The 20,405-nt window shown below is 38.2% G+C and overlaps 1 protein-coding gene across 11 annotated transcripts in view; it reads right to left on the bottom strand.

Annotated features, from left to right (window-relative positions):
- Positions 1–20,405, bottom strand: part of LOC138814042 (LIM domain only protein 7-like) — a 194,081-nt gene that overhangs the window by 14,704 nt on the left and 158,972 nt on the right. For 9 of the 11 annotated variants that reach the window (XM_070002802.1, XM_070002804.1, XM_070002800.1 and 6 more), the window contains 9 exons: positions 19,874–20,182; positions 9,710–9,824; positions 8,342–8,503; positions 7,041–7,147; positions 5,787–5,847; positions 3,803–3,859; positions 1,346–1,371; positions 957–1,061; positions 111–203 (listed from right to left, as the gene is read on the bottom strand). In XM_070002802.1, coding sequence (XP_069858903.1) covers positions 111–203; positions 957–1,061; positions 1,346–1,371; positions 3,803–3,859; positions 5,787–5,847; positions 7,041–7,147; positions 8,342–8,503; positions 9,710–9,824; positions 19,874–20,182 — 1,035 coding nt within the window. Of the gene's footprint in view, positions 1–110; positions 204–956; positions 1,062–1,345; positions 1,372–3,610; positions 3,653–3,802; positions 3,860–5,786; positions 5,848–7,040; positions 7,148–8,341; positions 8,504–9,709; positions 9,825–19,873; positions 20,183–20,405 lie in introns of all 11 variants that reach the window. The other 2 variants (XM_070002801.1, XM_070002803.1) reach the window with 2 other exon arrangements.

A 20,405-nucleotide genomic window follows, 5' to 3' on the forward strand; every position in this document is an offset into this window, starting at 1 on the left:
GATAAATATGTGGTTCAAACAAGAGGGAAATGAGGTGTCTTGTTTCTTGGCTGGTTTTGTCAAACAAAAAAGATCAAGAAGAGAGCTGGAGAGACACATTTCAATACTACCTCATCCAAATACTTAGAGTTCTCTCTTTCGGCTTCCTGTTTAGCTCTTTGCCACTCTTCCCTCAGTTTCTCCTGCTCACGTTGGTATTTTTCCTATGAGAAAATAGGGCAGATTAATGAATCAACATTAGCTTTTGCTGGATCTACAAGTTCCCCTCACTCTTTAACTTTCACTTAAGCAAACAGGTTTTAGTCCCTATAGTAGAAAAGAGCTTATGTTGAACTAAAATGGAAGCAAGATAGACACGCCAACTTTGACCCATGGCCTCCCCTTAGTCTCGTGGAATTCATTAAAAGAGGGTGGTTTGGGTTTGCTTTTCAGAATTTGACTGGTTTGGTGGCATTTGTCTGTAATGCTAGCTACTGGGGAGACATAGGAAGATCACAAACTATGTCTGGCCTGGCAAGATTAGAACATGACTCTATCCCCAAATCAAACCAAACACAAAAGACAATGACAAGGCTTTGAGTCTAATCTCCAGTGCCACAAAAAATAATAATAATAAAACTTCCTTTTTTTTTTTTTTTTGGTGCTGGTACTGGAGCTTGATCTCAGGACATGGGCACTGTCCTTTAGATTTTTTTTTTTTTTACCCAAGGCTGGGGCATTCTACCACTTGAGCCATAGCTCAAGATAGCTTGAGTGGTAGATTGAAGATAAAAGTCTTAAAAACTTCCCTGCCTGGGCTGACTTCAAACTTCAGTCCTCAGATCTCAGCCTCCTGAGTAGCTAGGATTATAGGCATGTGCCAGTAGCACCCAGAAAAATTTACTTGTTGACATGGTCCAGAAAAGAACTATGAAATGAAGCCTACTTCCCCATGCCCCTTGGCCGGCCAGTGCTACCTGCAGCAGGCGGTCTTGCTCTTTCTGCCATCTCTCCTGCCGCTTTCGCTCCTCCTCTTGATCCCATGCCCAGCGACTTGGGGCACTGAGGCTTGGAACGGGAAGCTAACCAGATATCAGACAAGATAGACAAACAAAAATCAACATACTTCACCAAATCATCTACTAAAGCATTCAATTATTCATGTATAAATTATGCAACTGGGCCAGGGCACCAGGGAAGTAGAGCTATCCTTTTTTCAAAGTCAGTCTTTTTCAACTTGAAAATATTACTACTTGATCACCTTTATGCAATAAAAAATAATGCAAAGCAACACTCTGGAGTAGTAATTTAGTCTTTTCAAACTCCTCTCTATATTTATTTCCAATGACAAATGAATACTACTTACATCAGGAACCACAGAATCAGAGCTTCCTATATTCCAGCACATGAGCAAGGAGAGAAGAAAAATACAATGTAAGTCTTTCCATTTCTACCAAATAATTTCTTTCAGAGTTCTATCACTAGTTCTCTCTATGCTAATGCCATCAACATGGTGTGTGTGTGTGTGTGTGTGTGTGTGTGCGCGCGCGTGCGTGCGTGCGCGTATGTGTGTATATGTGTGCGTGTGTAGCGTGCCAACAATGCTTGGCTTGAACTCAGGGCCTGTACACTACTCCTTAGCTTTTTTGTTCAAGACTAGTACTCTACCACTTGAGCCACAGCTCTACTTCTGGCTTTTTTTTTCTTTTTTTTTTTTTTTTTTGGTGGTTAATTGGAGATAAGGGTCTCACAGACTTTCTTGCCCAGGCTAGCTTTAACCCACCACCAGCTCTCAGCCTCCTGAGTAGCTAGGATTACTAGCACCTGCTAACAGCAACTTTTAAAACAGCAATCCGTAAGCCTTTTCTCCCTCCAGCTCCACTATCTCCATCTTCTAAACTCAAACTGAATAATAAGAAGGTAAACCACAGGTCCCAATGGTGTCCCCAAACTGTAGATACAAGAGCTCAATCAATGGATGTTTCTAAACAGGTTTCAAGGTTTTATCACCAAATTAGGTATTTTCTATTTGGCAAAAAAGCCCAAATTTTACATTACCTATCAAATCTAGTTATTTGTTCAACCACATGTAACAAGTCCCCATCATATTTTTCAGGTTCTCTTGCTATTGAGCTACTTTAAATAAATATGCCACTACATCAAATGTTTTCAAGAACATTTCACTGTTCCTATTCAAGAACCATGTATAAACTTACACACATGATTCCTTTTATCCTTAGGGGGCTTACAAAATTGTGGGGGGGGGCATATTCTGGTAATTTTTTTAAAGCTACATTCCGAAAGTACACCAGCAGTGTTTTTAACTTTTCCTGAAAACCGCAGCTCACAAATAAATTACTCACATATATTTTAAGAAAATTGCTTCAAGCTTTAGAAAAATATTCTGCCCTAAAACAGCTTATTGATGAAAAGCCAAAAGAAAATTAGAATAGAGAAAGAAAAGGAATTATTTTGTTTGAGCCAATCTGCATTAGGAATATAATACAATTTCAATTAAATAGCTATAGGAAAACAAGAGTTTAATGAAAAATTTGAATCAAAAACACTACAGATACAGACACAAATAGACATGCAGGGCTACTGTTGCTATTGCTGGTCAAAAAGAGACCTTACCTAGACAGTTAACACAAAGACACAAACCCAGTAAGTATCATGTTACAAGGCATGTTTACACATGGTTCATTAATCTTAAAAGAAACACTAACATTTTAGACAGTACCAGTGCCATCTACTGTGACCATTGCATCTAAAATGTTAGGTATTACTTTTAAGTTCTTCATTAGAGTTGAAGAGAGAGCACTCATTCAAGAGACAGATCACTGGACAAACAGGAAGGGGTTGGCACTGTGGCATGCAGCACACTTCCTGGGCAGCCCTGCCAAACTACACCAACATGGATAGTTTTTAAATCATCACTTGCCAAAATGTATTGATTCTGAATGCAATTCAAAGTCAACAAAGCAGTCAGTTTGACACACTAACGCCACCATGCCATAGCAGCCCAATACCACTGTTATTGTTCTTGTTTTTGTTTTTTGATGGCTATGGGGAGATGAACTCAGGACCTTGTGCTTGCTAAGCAGGCACTCTGCCTCTTGAACCACGATCCCAGTCCTTTTTTTTAAAAAATAGGATCTTATGTATATGCCTGGACCAGCGTGGACCATGATCCACCTATTTATGCTTCTCACCCAGCTAGGATGGCAGGTGCACAATAACATGTCCATCCAGCTACTGGTGGAGAAAGGATTTCACATTTATGCCCAGGTTCAACCTGGAACTGTGAACCTCCCAATGTTGGCCTCCCTAGTTAGTAAGGAGAAATTGCATGGGCCACTGGTACCCAGCAGAATTGTTCTTTATTAAAAATCATCTTCTACAACCAAAACCAGGTTTAATTTAATACATTGGAAAAATTGCATGTTGGTGTAATCTAATATTATACCAGGTGTAGGAAGCAGTAAGGCTTAAATGAAATTCCTCATTTCTTACTGTTACCCAGTGGGAAGACATGTGTTTTTAACAGCAGCTCAGTGTTTTGGTTTGTTTCACAAAGTTAAAAGAGAAAACATCTTTAGAGGTATACAAGGGACACACAAAGACCCATTACCACAGAGGTAGACCCATGAACTGTAAGAAAAGCCTGCCGCTCCTAGGGAAAGAACGGAAATGGGTTACGTTGTTTGGTCATAATGACAGTCAAATCGAAGAGGCTTAGTGCCCAGAACCACAGACCACGAGGCAAAGTGGAGAGAGAGAACAAGAGTGTGAAAGGCAATGAATGGTTAGCATTGTGGTTTACCTTGTTCAAAAAATTGTGACCGCCTTTTTAAGTTTTTCAAAGAAATAGGTTCAGATGCTAATTGGAAAATAAAAAACAATAAGTAAATATACCACGTCGCATTGATTTTCATTTCTTACCACTGGTAAAAACTAAATGATACTTAAAAAAAAAACCTCACCAAACTGTAGCAATATTATTTTTTTAATGACCAAACTGATAGCCATAGAAGATACAAGTTATTTCTGACAGATAAGACACATTTTCTTAGTAGACTACCCTACATTTGAATTAATAAAATGAACAAGTACATTTATTAATAAATTTTAGTAGCTAGCATTAAGTTTTCATAGCTATGAAAGCCATAACATCCATGCAAGAGTTTTAGAGAAAAGGAAATAAACCCTTTTTATTTTTAACTTAGGTAAATCAATCCAAAATAATCTCTTTTGAAGTTTTCATAATATTGATGAATAGGTACTCAAATCTACTAGGGAAGAAGATGATAAAATCAGTAAGATGATAAATACAAAAAATACTAAAATTAAGATTTTTTTAAGCTATAATATTTTAAACTATAATATAAATTATATAAAATATAATATCTTAAACTATAATAGTTTTCAAGACTGCATAGTTACTAACTTAAGTAAACAGAGTTCAGAAAGAAAAGAGAAAGGAAACATCTAACTATAAACAAGACTATAACGTAAGATGTAAATGTGATTATCCGTGGATATCAGTGGGTAATTAGCTATTTAAACAAAACCTTCAAATGACAGGCTTTTGAGCATCTCTATATCATTAAAGACGTGGGTTTCTTTATTATTAGCTCTACCTGACCCACTAGCAAGACAGGACCTAGACTGTCACCAACTTAGTATCATAAAAAAAAAGCAATGTTTAAAAAATTCTTTTGATAAAGAAGACAACTGAAAAACATTAAATATCATCACTTAATACTGTCAAAATGAAACACAGGGATAAATAATCAGGAAGAAAAAGGAAGCTTATGGACCTAGACTGTCCTTGACATGTGTATTCTAAACAGGCACGCTTGGTTTCAATGTCATTAAAGCACTGTGTAAAAGCCCAGCCATGCTTTAAGAAGCCCAGTTTCATGATGAAAAAAAAAATCTCCTTTGGGTTTTGTTCCCTGCTTATGTGAACTAGATAGTTTCTTCTTATTTAGTTTCTATGTTCAAGAAACAGTACCCAGTATGCAGGAGGTAAATTACCACTAGGTTAGCAGAAGAAGGAGAGTGAGGAAGAAGAACTCCAATAATTTTCCTAGCTACTTTGCCTTCTTTCTCATTTCAAATGAGTATGAATGAACAACTGCCATTGCCACAGGCATTTCTCTATGAAGATTAGCTGCCTGACACTTGTCCCTTTCATAACAATAAGTGGGGAAGGGAGATTTCATTCATCGTTTTGCATTTAACAAAGATTCTCTTTACCAGCATCCCACAGTCAGAAAGCTGCCAGACTTGGGAAAACCTGTTCTTACTTGGCTTAAGCTCAGGGGCCCCCAGAACTCAGGAAGGTCCTGTCAATATTTTGTTTGCATTTCCTGAATGTTGAACAACGCTAGAACTGAATGCCCTCAGTGGACATCGGATCTTTATGCTAGCTAACCTTGTAGTTCAACTTGAAGAGGTCTGCTTTTCTCTTTCATTCACATTATTTTTTTTTCCTTTTTCTTTCTTGCCAGGCCTGGGACTTGAACTCAGAGCCTGGGTGGTAGCCCTAAGCCTCTTTTGCTCAAGGTTAGTGCTCTATCACTTGAGCCACAGCACCATGTCTGGCTTTTTCTGAGTAATTTGTTAGAGATAAAACTTGCCTGATCAGGCTGGCTTCAAACCATGATCCTCAGATCTCAGCCTCCTGAGTAGCTAGGATTATAGGTGTGAGCCACTGGCACCCAACCAGACATTCATTGTTATAGCAGAACTTGATAGCTAGGACTTTTCCTATATGCAAACATAAGAAATAATGGTGTTACCTTTTGATTCAAAAGTGTTGCTTTCATCGTGAATTCCATTGATTTCTTTTGATTCAGTATACTATAAAGGACAAAAAGGCTAATTAATTGGACAATGGAATTAAATAATGCATTTCTCAATAGTGAAAATATAACCAGATAGGGTTTTCAGGCTATTAGTCATTCTTTATGGCTTTTAACATGCAGTCGAAACTTAACATTGTTTCATTGCTTTCCAATACTTGTGAAAAGATTAATGACTAGCTACAAGCAAGGATGGCCTTAGGTTTAATCAGTCATTAATGATCTAAGAAAAAATGATGAACAAAATAATCATTAATCCATTTGGCTTCTATTTATAAGTAACCAAAGCAGTCATATGGAACTAACATTTAAATCTTTCCTACAAAATATATCAAGATTTCCTCATGAAATAAAGTTGCATTTAGTTAAAAATTTTTCAAGGAGTGATGAGTCACACAAGTAATCCCAGCACTTAGGAGGCTGAGATAGGAAGATTGCAAGTTCAAGGACAATCTTAGCCTTATAGCGAGACTCTGCCACAAAAATTAATCAATAAATAAAATAAAATAAATATAGTTCAGATATATCTCAGTGGTAGAGTTCCCTGTGTCTGAGGTTCAACACTACAAAAAATATAAATAAATGAAATAAATAAAATTTCAAATTGTTAATTTAACTGAAGATAAATTTAAAATTTTTAAATACATTTTTTTCAAAGTCTGTATAAAAATACATTGCTTTGACACTTAGAAAAACTTCTGCATTATAATTTCAAATCAGTTAATGGAATGATTATGTTTTAATCACACATGTAAATCTACCTATTAAATTCACCCACATGAAAAGTCAGATGCTTCAGGTTTCATATTGCACACAATTACTGCACTTTGCCAGTGGAGACTAAAGAATGTATACAGAAGTTACACCGTATAATTTTACATAATTGCTACTTCATGTTCATAAAGATCTGAGAGAAGGTAGTAAAAATGAAAGATTGGTGGGAAATACCTACAGAACTGCATTATGGGATCTTTTGATGTTTCCATTCCCTAGCTCACTAATTGCACACAATGAAGAGTAGTGCATTCTAGTTTTTTTTTAACTACATTTTACTCTCTTTAAGATAAATCACTGTATTTAATTATTCATGTGTTTCTTTAAAGTATCATCAAAATTGTTCAAACAAGATAATTCATCTTTTGCATTTACAATCTCATTTATACAAACACTCCCATTGCTCAAGATACTTACAGGACTCTGAAGGCTTTCAGAGAAATCAGTTGTCGTGGATAGACTTAAAGACTTGTCCGAGTTATAAATTCCAGAAGTTGTATCAATCCACTTTGTTTCGGGTGAACCTATAATTTTGGTAGCCATACTGGTGAGATTGAGGGTTTTATGCCGTGTAAATGGTAGGGAAGATTGGTCTTTGCCCCAGTCTGATTGGCACATGAAGATCAAGTAATGGGTACATATACACGGTGAAGTGGAAAGAATAAAGTTACTGAATGAACAGATACAAAATACACACATAGAAACACAGACAAACTAATCAAGGAGAATGGAAAAGAAACGAAAGCAGGGCTCTTGCTAACAGACCATCTTCCCCAAACACAAAGGTTAAATCATGTTAGTCATTAAGGAACTAGCAAATTTTCTGAAACCTTCCTTCAGACAGGAAGATGTTCTGTTTTGACGTCATAAACTGGTAGATCTGGAGAGACATCGTGCCCTCCTCTACTAACAGCAAATACAAAGAAATAAAAAAGTAGAAAATGTGAAAGTGGAGGTGTGGCTTAAGTGGTAGAGTACTAGCCTGAAACAAAAAAGGTAACTATGAGCCAGTAATCCTAGCTATTCAGGAGGCTGAGATCTGAGGATCGTGGTTCAAAGCCAGCCCAGGCAGGAAAGTCTGTGAGACTCTTATCTCCAATTCACTGTCAGAAAAACCAGAAGTGGTGCTGTGGCTCAAGTGGTAGAGCACTTGCTTTGAGCTGAAGAGCTCAGCGACAGCACCCAGGCCCAGAGTTCAAGCCCCATGACAGACCAAAAAGAAAATTAATTATGAGTGAAAGGTCCTGAGTTTTATACCCCAGTACAAAAATAGAAAAGTCATATTGGAAGTTTCTCAAGATGAAACAATAAGAATAGAGCCTACCATTTTCTTACATATACCAATAGAGTTACAATACCATAAAAAAGTTAAGTCATACCATGTTTTTTGACAGTAACGCTAATAAGTAACTGCTATTTCCCATTCACATTTGTCTTAAACTGATATTAGTCTGATCAGTGCATATGTCAATCCAATAATGTAGAATTCAGAAAATCTGCTAGTGAGAATTCTGAAAATCTGCTAGTGAAGAGTTATCAGACAAAACAGCCAGACACGTTGTTCAAGATTTCTCCCCACATAACATTGAAACACTTGTAAGCCCCAAAATGAAATAAAATGAGAAAATAAAGACGTTACTAAAGCAAATGGTTACAAAACTTGCCAAAGACCAGCTTCCCAGTTTAGAAAGGCAGACACAGTGGTAAACCACGCTCACCAGACTTTCCATAGCGTCTGATATCCATCACTAGGTTTCCAGTTTCCCGAGCATTTGCCATGGCTTCCTCCCACTCTTTTGTATCGTTGTATGAAAACTTGGTGTTGTTGAGAGCAATAATTTCATCATCTACCTGCAGCTGGGAAATCTCTGCGGGGCCACCTAAGCAATGTAAATTCAAAAGCAAATGAAACCCCCATGTGATCTACCAGGCAGTGCTTTTCTAACATGGCTTCTCAATTTTATCTGACAATTTCTCATTATTTTCAAATAGATCAGAAACAAATATGTGAGCACCAATGACATAGAAAACATGGATGATATTTGTATTCTACAGCACGTATCATCTTTAACCCTGAAAGGATAAATAGTAAGATGTTATTAGCCTACAGAGGACTTTTTTTTTACTATTTCTAAATTAAAAACATTAAATAAATTGCACTTTAATTGAGCTTCCATGTGCATAATGGGAATATAAGAAAACATAACCACTAAATAGTGCTTAAATGTATTGCCGTCAGAGAGCGCAATGAAAGGCATGGCATTGATCAAGAAGCAGTGTATTTATAACATGACTTAGGGAATTATAACCTCTTTGTACAACTACTTAGAATTTTTTTTAAAAAAATTACTGCTGTAAGTACCATTATCTAAATGATGTATCTAATGATTTCATTATCTAAATGAAATTTAAAAGAAACAACTAATGCTAGCATGCTATCTTGCATAGCTATAACATGTAAACAGGGTCCTTCCCTCAAATATAATAGCTCTTATTTTAATTTAGTCTTTATATTGGTATTTTACAGAGACCCTGGGCTTGACTTGGTATAAACCTTGGTGTAGAAAGGTTTGTCTCCCCCACAAACCCCTTCCCCAACAAAAACCATCTGCAGAAGCCACAAACATTTTAGGATGATCAAAAGCACACTGCATTCATCTGGAGATGTAGTTCAGTGTTAGAGCACTCCTCCAGCGTGCACAGGGCCTGGGTTTGATCCCCACATGGAAGGATAAAAACTAAACATAAAGAACCCACATACAGTATGTATCTACCCAAAAACACAGCTAATGAGGGAAATTTCACTCTGATTAATACTTCAAATTTAGCATTATTTTGCTAGCATTTCCAAAAATAATAGTAATAATAAGTTTTTTGCCAAATTCTGTAAAGTCCAAGAATTAAGACTTCTACACTAAAATTAATTGGACCAGGAGCATATATAATATGTAATTTGTAACCAAATTAAAAGCTTCAGGAGAGAGGGTATCTCCTCTTATAGCAAATAAATTAATATTTTGTCTTTATTTTCCCCCACAGCGTAAGATAGCAAAGGAAAAGATGGTTCAGCAAACTTTACAATTTACCTGGTTCAACTGATGCTACGAAGATCCCGGAATAATCCCATTTTACTGTAAACCCGAAGTCAAGACTGTTCCCAGGAGTCTGGTTTATGTTGATTCTCATATCGCTGAACTGATCCTGAAAACAAAACATGAAACGCTGGTGTCCGGTGTCCCTGGCACCCACACAGGGGAAAGCCAATCCTCAGAAGATGGAAAGCTATATGCAAGGTACCCCTGAGTTATTTCATGAGCTCGAAGCTTCCTTTTATTTCTCCTTGTATTTGATTAAAATTTTACTTATGCAAGTATTAGCAAGTGGATTATCATTTGTCCTTTAGAAAAGGGGGGAAAATCTGTTGTCAGTGAATATTTCCTTTATATTAATACTATGAATCACTTGGCTGCTGTTAAAGTTAGGCTTTTGTCTGCCATACAATTAAGTCTAATGTGTAAGCTTGTATTCCTTGCCCAACACTGAAATAGATAAATCATTTATCTATCACATCATATTTAAAAAGAAAAGCCCAACTCCAACATGAAATGTACTTAGCTGAATAACTAAAGTGGCTCACAGACATAATCTAGCTACCAGCACCATCCATCAGAGATCGGTACCCAGTATTTCAAATTGAACAAGGAATTTTGCTGATCCAACTGCCTCAGCAGGATTTGGTGGTAAGGACATGGCTCATATGCATGCTACAAAACACCGAACTAAATCACCCATGAGAAATGATACCATAAGATGCCAAGAGATTCCCTATAAGATGCCCTGGGTTACACAAATTACAACTTACTTGAAGTATCGTTAGCTATTGAACTTTCCTAGACAGAAGGTGGGAATTTTAAATCCCCCTCCGTCCCTATACTAGACAAAAACAAATCCAGATTTCCCTAGGACTTTCTTAACTTGTTTTCTAGACCGAACTTTCTGTGAAAAAAGTCATCTTTCATAATGTAAATATTGTTTACTTTGGGTAAGCAACAGATACAATTTTATTTGCTATATATACCAGAGCAACCTAAAGTTCTTTGCATCGTCACCATAAAAGACTTAGACTCACCTTATGCAAAACATTCTTCCCAATGTTCCTTTCATTTCCAGAAAACAGGCTAATCAACTCTCTATTCTAATTTGGCAATGAAACCCAAACCTGAGGCCAACTAGTGAAATTCTCTCTGTTTTATCCACCCATAAAACAAGCTTAAAATCCAAGTAATTGCTGGGTGCTGGCTCCTGCTTATAATCTTAGCTACTCAGGAGGCTGAGATCTGAGAATTGCAGTCCAGAGCCAGCCTGGGAAGGAAAGTTGGTGAGACTCATTTCTTCAATTAATCACCAAAAAAGCTGTAAGTGATGCTGTGGCTCAAGGGGTAGAGCCCTAACTCTGACCATAAAAGCTCAGGGACAATGCTCAAGCCCTGAGATCAAGCCCTAGAACTGGCAAATACACATGCATACACATATATGCATACATACACACACAAATTCAAGCAATAATATTTTGAGAAAATTCAGAGAGACAGAATGTAAGACGTAGACAAAAAGCAAAGAAGACATTGAATAAAGTCTTGAGAACTTTCTATGCTACATGGATGCATGACAGTATAATATTATACCACTATGCACTTCTTCATCAGTTCAACATATATTTACCATGTATTGGTTCCATATAAAACACAGTACTTGGCACTTTGGAAGATGCAGATGAGTTCAACATAATCCTTATTCTTGAGAAATAATCTCTGACTCTTGAACAATAGTTGTGGAGTTTTTTAAAGCAAGAAAAACATGTGTAGCTAGTAATATAGTATAAATAGTATCTATAATATAGCATATATATAGTATCCAACAGAATGAAAGGCAGTTTTAATGGAGGCACCCAGGTGCATCTGAATGTAATAAAATGATTAAGAATAGAAAAAGTTACTGGTTAGGTCTATTCCCTGAACCCAACAGCAAACCCTTAAATTAAGGGTGACTCAATGAAAATAAGTGGTCATCTTCACCACACTTACCCACTCATCAAAAAAAAAAAAGAAAAATCTTACTTAAAGCCAGTAAAAGTGTGGAATCTATTGCTAAATAAGGACAAAACAACAAATGATGGGTTAGATATTCAAACCATAAATTGAGGTTTCTTCGCTTGAGTAAGAGACAGGATGGAGTTTTAATAGTTTCAAGCTACATTAAAAAAAATACGTTGTGGGAGAAAGCAAATGAATATTATCCTTTCCTACCAAATATAAGATAAAGGAGAAAGAGGCTAAGCCATGAGGAAAGAACCTCACAATTACATTAGAGCAGAAAATTGTCCATCCCATATCCAAAAAAAAAAAAAGCTGCTCTTAGTTAGGCAATGAAAAGATCTCTATTTGAACTTGTGAAAGAGATAACCATCCCTCAGGACATGTTGATGAAAAGAAAGCCCCAGCTGCTGCTACTACAGTGTGGCGTGTTATGTTAGTCCAGGAGACAGTCAGGTGGGCAATTATGAGTACACCTGTTAATAACCAGGTGATCCAGGCTACAAGAGGTTTCTCTCTCACTATGACATTGGTTTTCCAGGTTTCTTTGTTCTCAGTATCCTACTTTGAAATGAAATCTTATGCCTCTACCTACTACATATATATATATATATATATATATATATATATATATATATTCACACACATATATATACACATATATGTATATGGAGAAAGAGAAGAGATTAAAACAGGCCCTGGTGACTCAGGAGTCTGAGATCTGAGGACCTGGTTCAAAGCCTCGCTTGGGCAAGAAAGCCTATGAAACTCTTGCCTCCAACTAACTACCAAAAAAGTCAGAAGTGGAGCTGTGGCTCAAGAGGTAGAGTGCTAGCCTTGAGCAAAAATACTCAGGGACAGAGCCCAGGTGCTGAGTTCAAGCCTCCTCAGCACCAGCACATGCATGCACATGCACACATGCGTGCGCGCGCGCGCGCGCACACACACACACACACACACATTTGTGTGTCCCCCTGCATTGTGGCCATCACTGAGGCATTTCTGTGGAATGCTGGGTCTTGTACTGGATTATCCCTGAGATTCTTTGTGTATGAACATGGCTGTAACTTCACTCAAGCATAAACTATTTAGTAATGATTTAAGGTAGGATTTCTACTTCCTCATCATTCTCTTTACAATATACACTAAGTGATTTTTTTTTTTAAACAGAGGATCCAAGCTCCAGAAGATAATGGGAGAATTACTTTTTGAACTTAGTGGAATGAGAAAATAACTTCTGAGGGGAAACCTAGATTCTTGATGACTGAGAAATGAACTATCTAAGTGGTTTCAGTTATCCAAGCCAGAAAAGAGAAAATAATAGTTATCTATGGCAACCAAAATAAAAAACAATTTCCCTCAAATTGGGTACAATCTAAACTAAAGTACACAATGAAAGCTGAGATTGCCCTACTAACTGTCAGACTATGAAGCTGAAGTAGATGATCAACTTTTTTGAGATGGGCTGCGGTGCCGTATAGCCTTGAACTTTTGATCTTCCTACCTCAGCCAATACCAGCTTAAAACCTCTGTGTGTGTGTGTTTGTGTGTGTGTGTGTGAGTGTGTAAGGTTTGAACTCAAGGCCTTCTGTTGGCCAAGCAGATACTCTACAACTTTAACCACATTCCCACAAGACTAAAAATGCAATGACAAATGTGGAATGACAAGAATAACATTTATTTTTCTTGCAGTTGAATGATTAGATTCTCATCCCTCTCTGGATGAGAATTAATAAAAAAAAACTGGGCAAATCTTACATACTAAAGAGTTAATAATAATCATCATCATCATCATCATCATCATCATCATCATCATCATCATCATCATCATCACCTACTTTCCTCCCAAACATTTTCCTAACACTAAAAAGTATATCTGGAGGGTCAAATCAAGAAAAATAGAGGAAACCCATCATCTTAGAATCAGTTCTCACAGTTTTATGTCGTTCAAGGGATTAGTGGGATTGAAGAGCACTCAACTCCTAGCCTTGCACTGATGTTAGTCTTTCTCCCCTCCCCCTCTCTCCTAAGATGCACTTGTATCTTATATTACCCTTCATTCTACTCTTCATTCCAAAGAGGCAGGTGGTACCGTACCCTTCCAAGCTCATTCTCCGCCACACAAGTCCATCTCCAGTCTGCACCTTAGTCAACTTCAACTATTCTCACTCTGGGAAACAGTCTTCTAAAGCAGTCCATCATCCATTTTTCTGTTGGCCTTTTCCCAACCTCTCTGGCTCCTTCTCTGTTTCAAACATGTGTCTCTCTTCTTTGTTTTGTATTGTTCTCAGTCTCCAACACTTCTGAGTTACCATATGCATTGCCACATCTTCCACTACTGTCCAATCCCAACAGGTCTAAAACGGAATTCATTATCTTCCTTCCTAGACCTGCTCTTCCACCTCTTACTTTTCACATATTGATTAACTGTATCACCAGCTAAATAGTGATAAAGTTAGAAATGCAAGTTTCTTCCTGGACACCTTTCTGCCTCTTCCTCTAACTGTACCTCCCAAACTCCACATAGTAATCCCACCCCAAGTCTCCACAACATACACACATTTGATAAAGTGCTATCCAGTTCACAATCATCAATTCTTCTGGAGTCATTCTTCCTTCCCACCCTCCCTCAGGTACTGTCTTAGTTCAGAGACATGATCTCCTAAAATCTCCTGAGGTCGCCTCCTACCTGCATTGTCTTTCCTTCCTCCAGTCCTTCTTTGTATCTATCTGCCTCTGTGCTGCTTTGGAGCATGCTGTAACAAACTCTATTTTTAAAATTTCAGTAGCTCCTTACTACTTAGTAGATTTCTTTCTTTCTTTCTTTCTTTCTTTTTTTTTGGTCTGTCGTGGGGCTTGAACTCTGGGCTTGGGCACTGTCCCTGCACTCTTCAGCTCAAGGCAAGCGCTCTACCACTTGAGCCACAGCACCACTTCCGGTTTTCTAGTGGTTTATTGGAGATAAGAGTCTTACAGCTTTTGCTGCCCGGGCTGGCTTTGAACCATGATCCTCAGATCTCAGCCTCCTGAGTAGCTAGGATTACAGGCGTGAGCCACCAGCACCCGGCTTACTTAGTAGATTTGTAATTCCACATTTCAGAAATAAATTCATTTCTTCTGAAAGTGCCTATCACCCCAGCACTTGGGAAACAGAGGCAAGAGGATTGATAGTTCAAGAATAGTTTGGCTATGTAGCAAGAAACTGCCTCTCATATAGAAAAATTTTTAACTCCCTATTAGTTCTAAAATTCCCAAAACACAGTGAAATTAAAATAGGTCAACAACAATATATAAGGCAGTCCTCAAATCTGGGCATGTTGCCTTTCACAAAACAGGGTCAGTGAAGCTGTTCTGGTAGTTTCAGCATTTTAGCAGCCTAGGGTAAGTCATGGAATTCCAAAATCTCAAGTGCTTCACCAGTAAAAATGGGAATAATATCATCTGCTTTGAAGGTTGCGGGGAGGATTAAAGAAAGCATTGCTATGTGCTGAGGCAATCAGTGGATACTTGGCCATCATTTTCTCTTTTCCCATGGCAACAATATTAAAGATGGTAGACATGCTGGTTAGTTTCCAGATCAACCAAAGAAAATCCTATCTAAGCCTCACGTCCTTAGCCCTAAAGCCAAGATGGCTCAGTCAGCATTCAATGACTGTTTACATTTCTGGGCACTGGGCTCTAAAGGTTTTTTTTTTTTTTCCCCCTCCATAATTCAAGAGAGCAGTGTGTGGAAAGTGACAGGTAAATATACAATATGAAGTATCAAGGTCAAAGGTAAACCATGGCTATTTAAAGGGGTGCTTACAGGCTTAGGGTCAGGAAATACATTTGTAAAAAAGCTGCTTTTTTATTCCCATAGGTGACCTGACTCTGGGACACTTCCTTGAAAAGCCTGTGTTAGAATAAATTAGACTTTGTCAGAAAACCACACAGTCATCCAGGTACAAAGAACAAAGAAAAGGTTTATTGCCAGCAAAGGGACCAGCAAGACCCCCTCTCACACGAAAGAAGTGAGAAGTGGTACCTGAGGTGACCTAAAATCTAATGGACCTAGGAGGGCTTAGGAGGCGGAGACCCTGGTGTGGACATGTGGACCAGAAACTTCATCATGGCAGGCTAGGATGTATGACTGCTTCCTAAACAGTAGATAAGGAGTCCTGCAGATTCCCAGACCTGAAGGTCACTCTAAAGGGATCTTGCTGCTTTATATGGTTGTAGCAATCCCAAAGGTGTGCCATCTCCAGGTAAGGGGGGGGGGGGGGAGGGCTGATTATTTACTGCCTTTACTAATTGGGCTGAGTGTCTGCCTTGGAAAGGAGAGAGGGGGCTATTGGGCTAACAGCCTGGAATGGTGGATTTGTCTAGAATTTAAGAGCAGAGAACAATGAAAGGAGAGAAGAGAAAATAGAAGTTTTAAGTCAGTTTCAGAAAAACAAATATTCCAAGTTTCCTATCACATGTGGAAAGTAGATCTAAAATTATATATATATATATATATATATATATATATATATATATATGTGAAAATATATTGAGGGTCATATGTATGTATACATATGACAACTTGATTAAAGTATAGATTATTGATTAATCCTCGGGATGAATCTTTGAAGGTATGGGTGTGGTTGGGAGAGCTGGAGGACAATGATGGGAGGAGTGACATGGACGGACATGCATAGACTCTTAAACTGACATGTTGATTGAAACTCTTTTTGTACAGCTACTTAAAGATTTTTTTTTTTAAGAAAAAAGACCAATTCAGAAGAAAATCATGCAAGCCACATCTGTGATACAGTTGGAGACAGAAAAAGGACTCCAAGTCTCTCTCCCTTAGAATTGCCTGGAAGCTTGAAATGACGAGGAAGTCTGGGGAAACTGCACTAATCAAAAGAGAAAAGGCCAAAAGGTGGGCGTGGGGGGACAAAGCCACCAACTCAGCAGTAGGGAAGGAAAGGAAATTCCTGTGGGTAGACTGTCAATGAGGTCCTAGCAAGCTCTTGCCTTCGCTATGCTTTTCCTTCTTTATGGCATAAACCACCTTATTACCAAAAATTCTCTGATGATGGGCTCCTAACCAGTCCCTGCCTGCAGACTTTGCTTTCTTAAAATAATTTTATATAACATCACAAAGCCTGCATTCCTAAAAACACTCGTTAAATCTTAAAATCCCCACACTAAAGTAACAGTAAGAACTCTAAATTACCTCCTGGATTAAGTTCATACTTCAGAGTAGTATTGAGACCTTCAATGCCCTTCAAGTCAGTTGCCAAGTGTAGGTAAACAGTGGAAGGTACAAGAGTAGCAGTGAAGGAGGAACACATGAATCCATGGAACAAGGAAGAAATCAACCAGTGAGGTATTCAAGGGTGGGTAATTCAATTACAACTAGGGAAAAGTGATACCTCAATTCCAGAATTCTCCTGGGCATTGAAGGGAGAGGATAACCTCAAACAGCAGAGGTGGGTGAGGTAAACATTTTCAAATGAGAGAATAGGAAGGACAAAATAGGTAAGATATGCTCAAAAAAAAAAAAAGAAAGAAAGAAAGAAAGAAAGAAAGAAAAAGCTAACTTTCTTCTGTAGCTGAATGAACTATCTTTCTCATAACACAACAAAATGCAAGCAATCTCAGATCACGCTGCCTGGGTTCAAATCCTGACTCCATCATTTGATACTGTGTATAGTCTTGGACAAGTAAGTCACTGTTCTCTGCTTCAGTTTTCACATTTATAAAACAGAGATGTTAATGCCAGGACTGACGTCATAGAATCACTATGATTCACTGAGAGAAGCCCCCAGGCCCATGTGAAGCACACGATGAACGTTAGTTGTTATGGTACAACAAAGGGAATTTGGGGAAAGTAATGAGAGACATCATGGTGCAAGTGCCTGGAACTTCAACAAGCTGTATCACACCACTTGAGACTGGAGCAGAGAAATGACTGAGTCTAATGCAGCACCAAGGCAAGCTAATGATACATTCCTGCAGAGAATACACAGATACCTGTAACTGTGTATAAAAGAATTTCATTGATAGAAAAGTACATGGCACTAGAAATGGGTAACCCCTAGAAAGATCCGGGGTGGGAGTGGGAGGCAAAGAACTGTAAAGACATTACCAGAAGAAATATGTCAGGATAGAGAGGAAGATGAAAAAGAATATCCTTTTTTCAAAGCAACTCAGAAATCTAGGGGTTCAGACACACTGTATTTGGTTTTGTTATTCTCTGAACACTTATAGTATTTATACAAAAGCTAAGAAGATTATTATACAAGGCCATTTATGTATTTCTCACCAGCTACTTTACATATTCAGTAAACTCTGAGACTTCTTTCCTAGTAGCATTGAAACCAACACTAAGCAATCAGAATCACCAGAGGAAAGACACCAATGTTTAACAGTTTCAGTAGTTCCAATGGTTAAATAAAGCCTAAGTTTCCTTTGGTAGATTACCCTTTCAAGATGGATGACAGAAGAGCATAAATCCATTAATGAGGAAACTTGAAATGATGCCAGGTTAATTTGGGTTCTTCTGAGCTTCAAAAGCCAGGAACACACCCACGAACTACAAGTGGCCTGTTCCCTTAATCCATGGATGTAGCTCACCAGCTGCCACCCTGAGGGAGCATGCACAGCATTCATTAGGCTGTTTTGTGAATTTGCTATTTGTAAAGGCGAAGGCAAGTATAAAACAAAAGATGCCTTTCCTCTGCTTTTATATACCCACTCTCACCTTATGTTTCCTACACATAATACAGCTATTGTTCAAATCCACTCGAATTTACCACATTCATTGTAGTTCTAAGTCTTTAAAAATGTAATCAAGCCAGGCACTAGTGGCTCACACCTGTACTGTCCTAGCTACTGAGGAGGGTAAGGAAAAGCTGTGAGACTCTTACTGACAATTAACCACCAGAAAACCAGAAGTGATCCTGTGGCTCAAAGTGATAGAATGCTAGCTTTGAGTGGAAGAGCTCAGGGACAGTGCCCAAGCCCTGAGTTCAAGCCCCATAACCAACAACAACAAGAAAATAACTGAATAATTTCTAGCTAAAGGTTTTAATAAACTGACAAAATTGTTCTTAGATATATATTTGTAAATACACGTGGGAAAAACTGAGATAAGATTTTCTGTAAATGATAACATTTTCAAGTTTTTTTCTTTTCCTTTTTCCTTTCCTTTCCTTTCTTGTGTTAGTCCTAGGTTTTGAACTCAGGCCCTGCGTGCTTTTAGTTCTATTTGGTCAAAGTTGGCACTCTTATCACTTGAACCATAGTTCCATTTCTGGCTTTTTAGTGGTTAATTGGAGATAACAGTCTCACAGATTGTCCTGCATTTTTAAAGCCTCTCTACAAATAACAAAGTCAGGAGAGGTGGTTTTTTTTTTTTTTTTTTTGGGGGGGGGGGTGGTGGTGAGAGAGAAAGAGAGAGTAACTGAGTTCCCAAAGTCTAGACATTCAAAAGTATAAATCAAAATTAAAAAGTCACTAGAGCCAGATGCCAGTGGCTCACACCTGGCTATAATTCTAGGTACTCAGGAGGCTGAGATCTGAGGATAGCCAGATAGTTTGAAGCCAGCCCAGATGGAAAGCCTGTGAGACTCTTATTTCCAACTAAACACCAAAAAGCCAGAAATTGAGGTGTAACTCAAGTAGTAAAGCACAGGCCTTGAGCCAAAGAAGCTCAGGGACAGTGCTCAGACCCTGATATCCAAGTCTCAGGACCTGTACCAGAAAAAAATAAATAAATAAATAAAAGTCACTAGAAAGTTCAAACTGATGGAATTAAATGCTATCTTGAGATCAGCACCCACCACATACATTAATTTCTCCTGATGGTCAGTTAATTTCCTGGGAAAGGGAACGGCATTTGATTATGCACAAATACCATAGATCTATGCCACAAACCTCCAATTGGTTTTGGTACCATAAACTGCTGAAATATAGAGTACTCTCTAGAGACACAGGTCATGGGGTTTCTCTAGATCCATAAACTCAGAGTGAGAAGAGATGCACTTCCTCTAAGATACATCAAAAGTAAACACATGCTCAGCTTGTCCTATAACAGCTAAGAACTAAAAGCATTGTTCCCAGATTTAAACCCTTTGGTAGCTGAGTCTTGCTGATTAAAAAATAAAAAAAGCCTTCCACACTCACCTGAGACTTTGAGACCTCTCTCTGTAGTAAGCTTCTCTCTTCAGCAGAGTCAGACAGTAAATCGGGGCCAGACATGGAGGAGAGTGTGGTTTTAGGAGCAGCAGCCTCCTCTTGGGAGAGAGATGAGAAAGGAGACATGGGAGAAGTCAGCCTCCCCGTCACACCTTCTCCTGTGGCTGCCTCCATTTCACTGGACATGCTGGAAACAAGCTGGCTGGTGTCAGGCTTTGGGGCAGGGGTGCTGGCCAAATTGTGCTGAGTTTTCTTAGCTCCTTCTACATCCCCATTATACTTCCAACCATCATCCATCTAAATGGGAAACAACATTTTTAAACTTGATATTCTGTTGGCTTTTCTTTTCTGTTTTAAAAAAAGATACTCATGAATATTTTAAAACTACTGAAGTAACATATGCCTCTCACAGCAAAGTAACTACTGTTAAAACCTTGGAGTACATTCTTACACCCCAACAGGTAAGCACTTAAATAGTAGGAAGAATCGTTGTTTTTAATTAAAGTATTACTATATGCAT

This window comes from Dipodomys merriami, unplaced genomic scaffold, assembly GCF_024711535.1.
Source record: "Dipodomys merriami isolate MVZ:Mamm:240054 unplaced genomic scaffold, mDipMer1.0.p SCAF_6, whole genome shotgun sequence".
NCBI classification, from domain to species: domain Eukaryota; kingdom Metazoa; phylum Chordata; class Mammalia; order Rodentia; family Heteromyidae; genus Dipodomys; species Dipodomys merriami.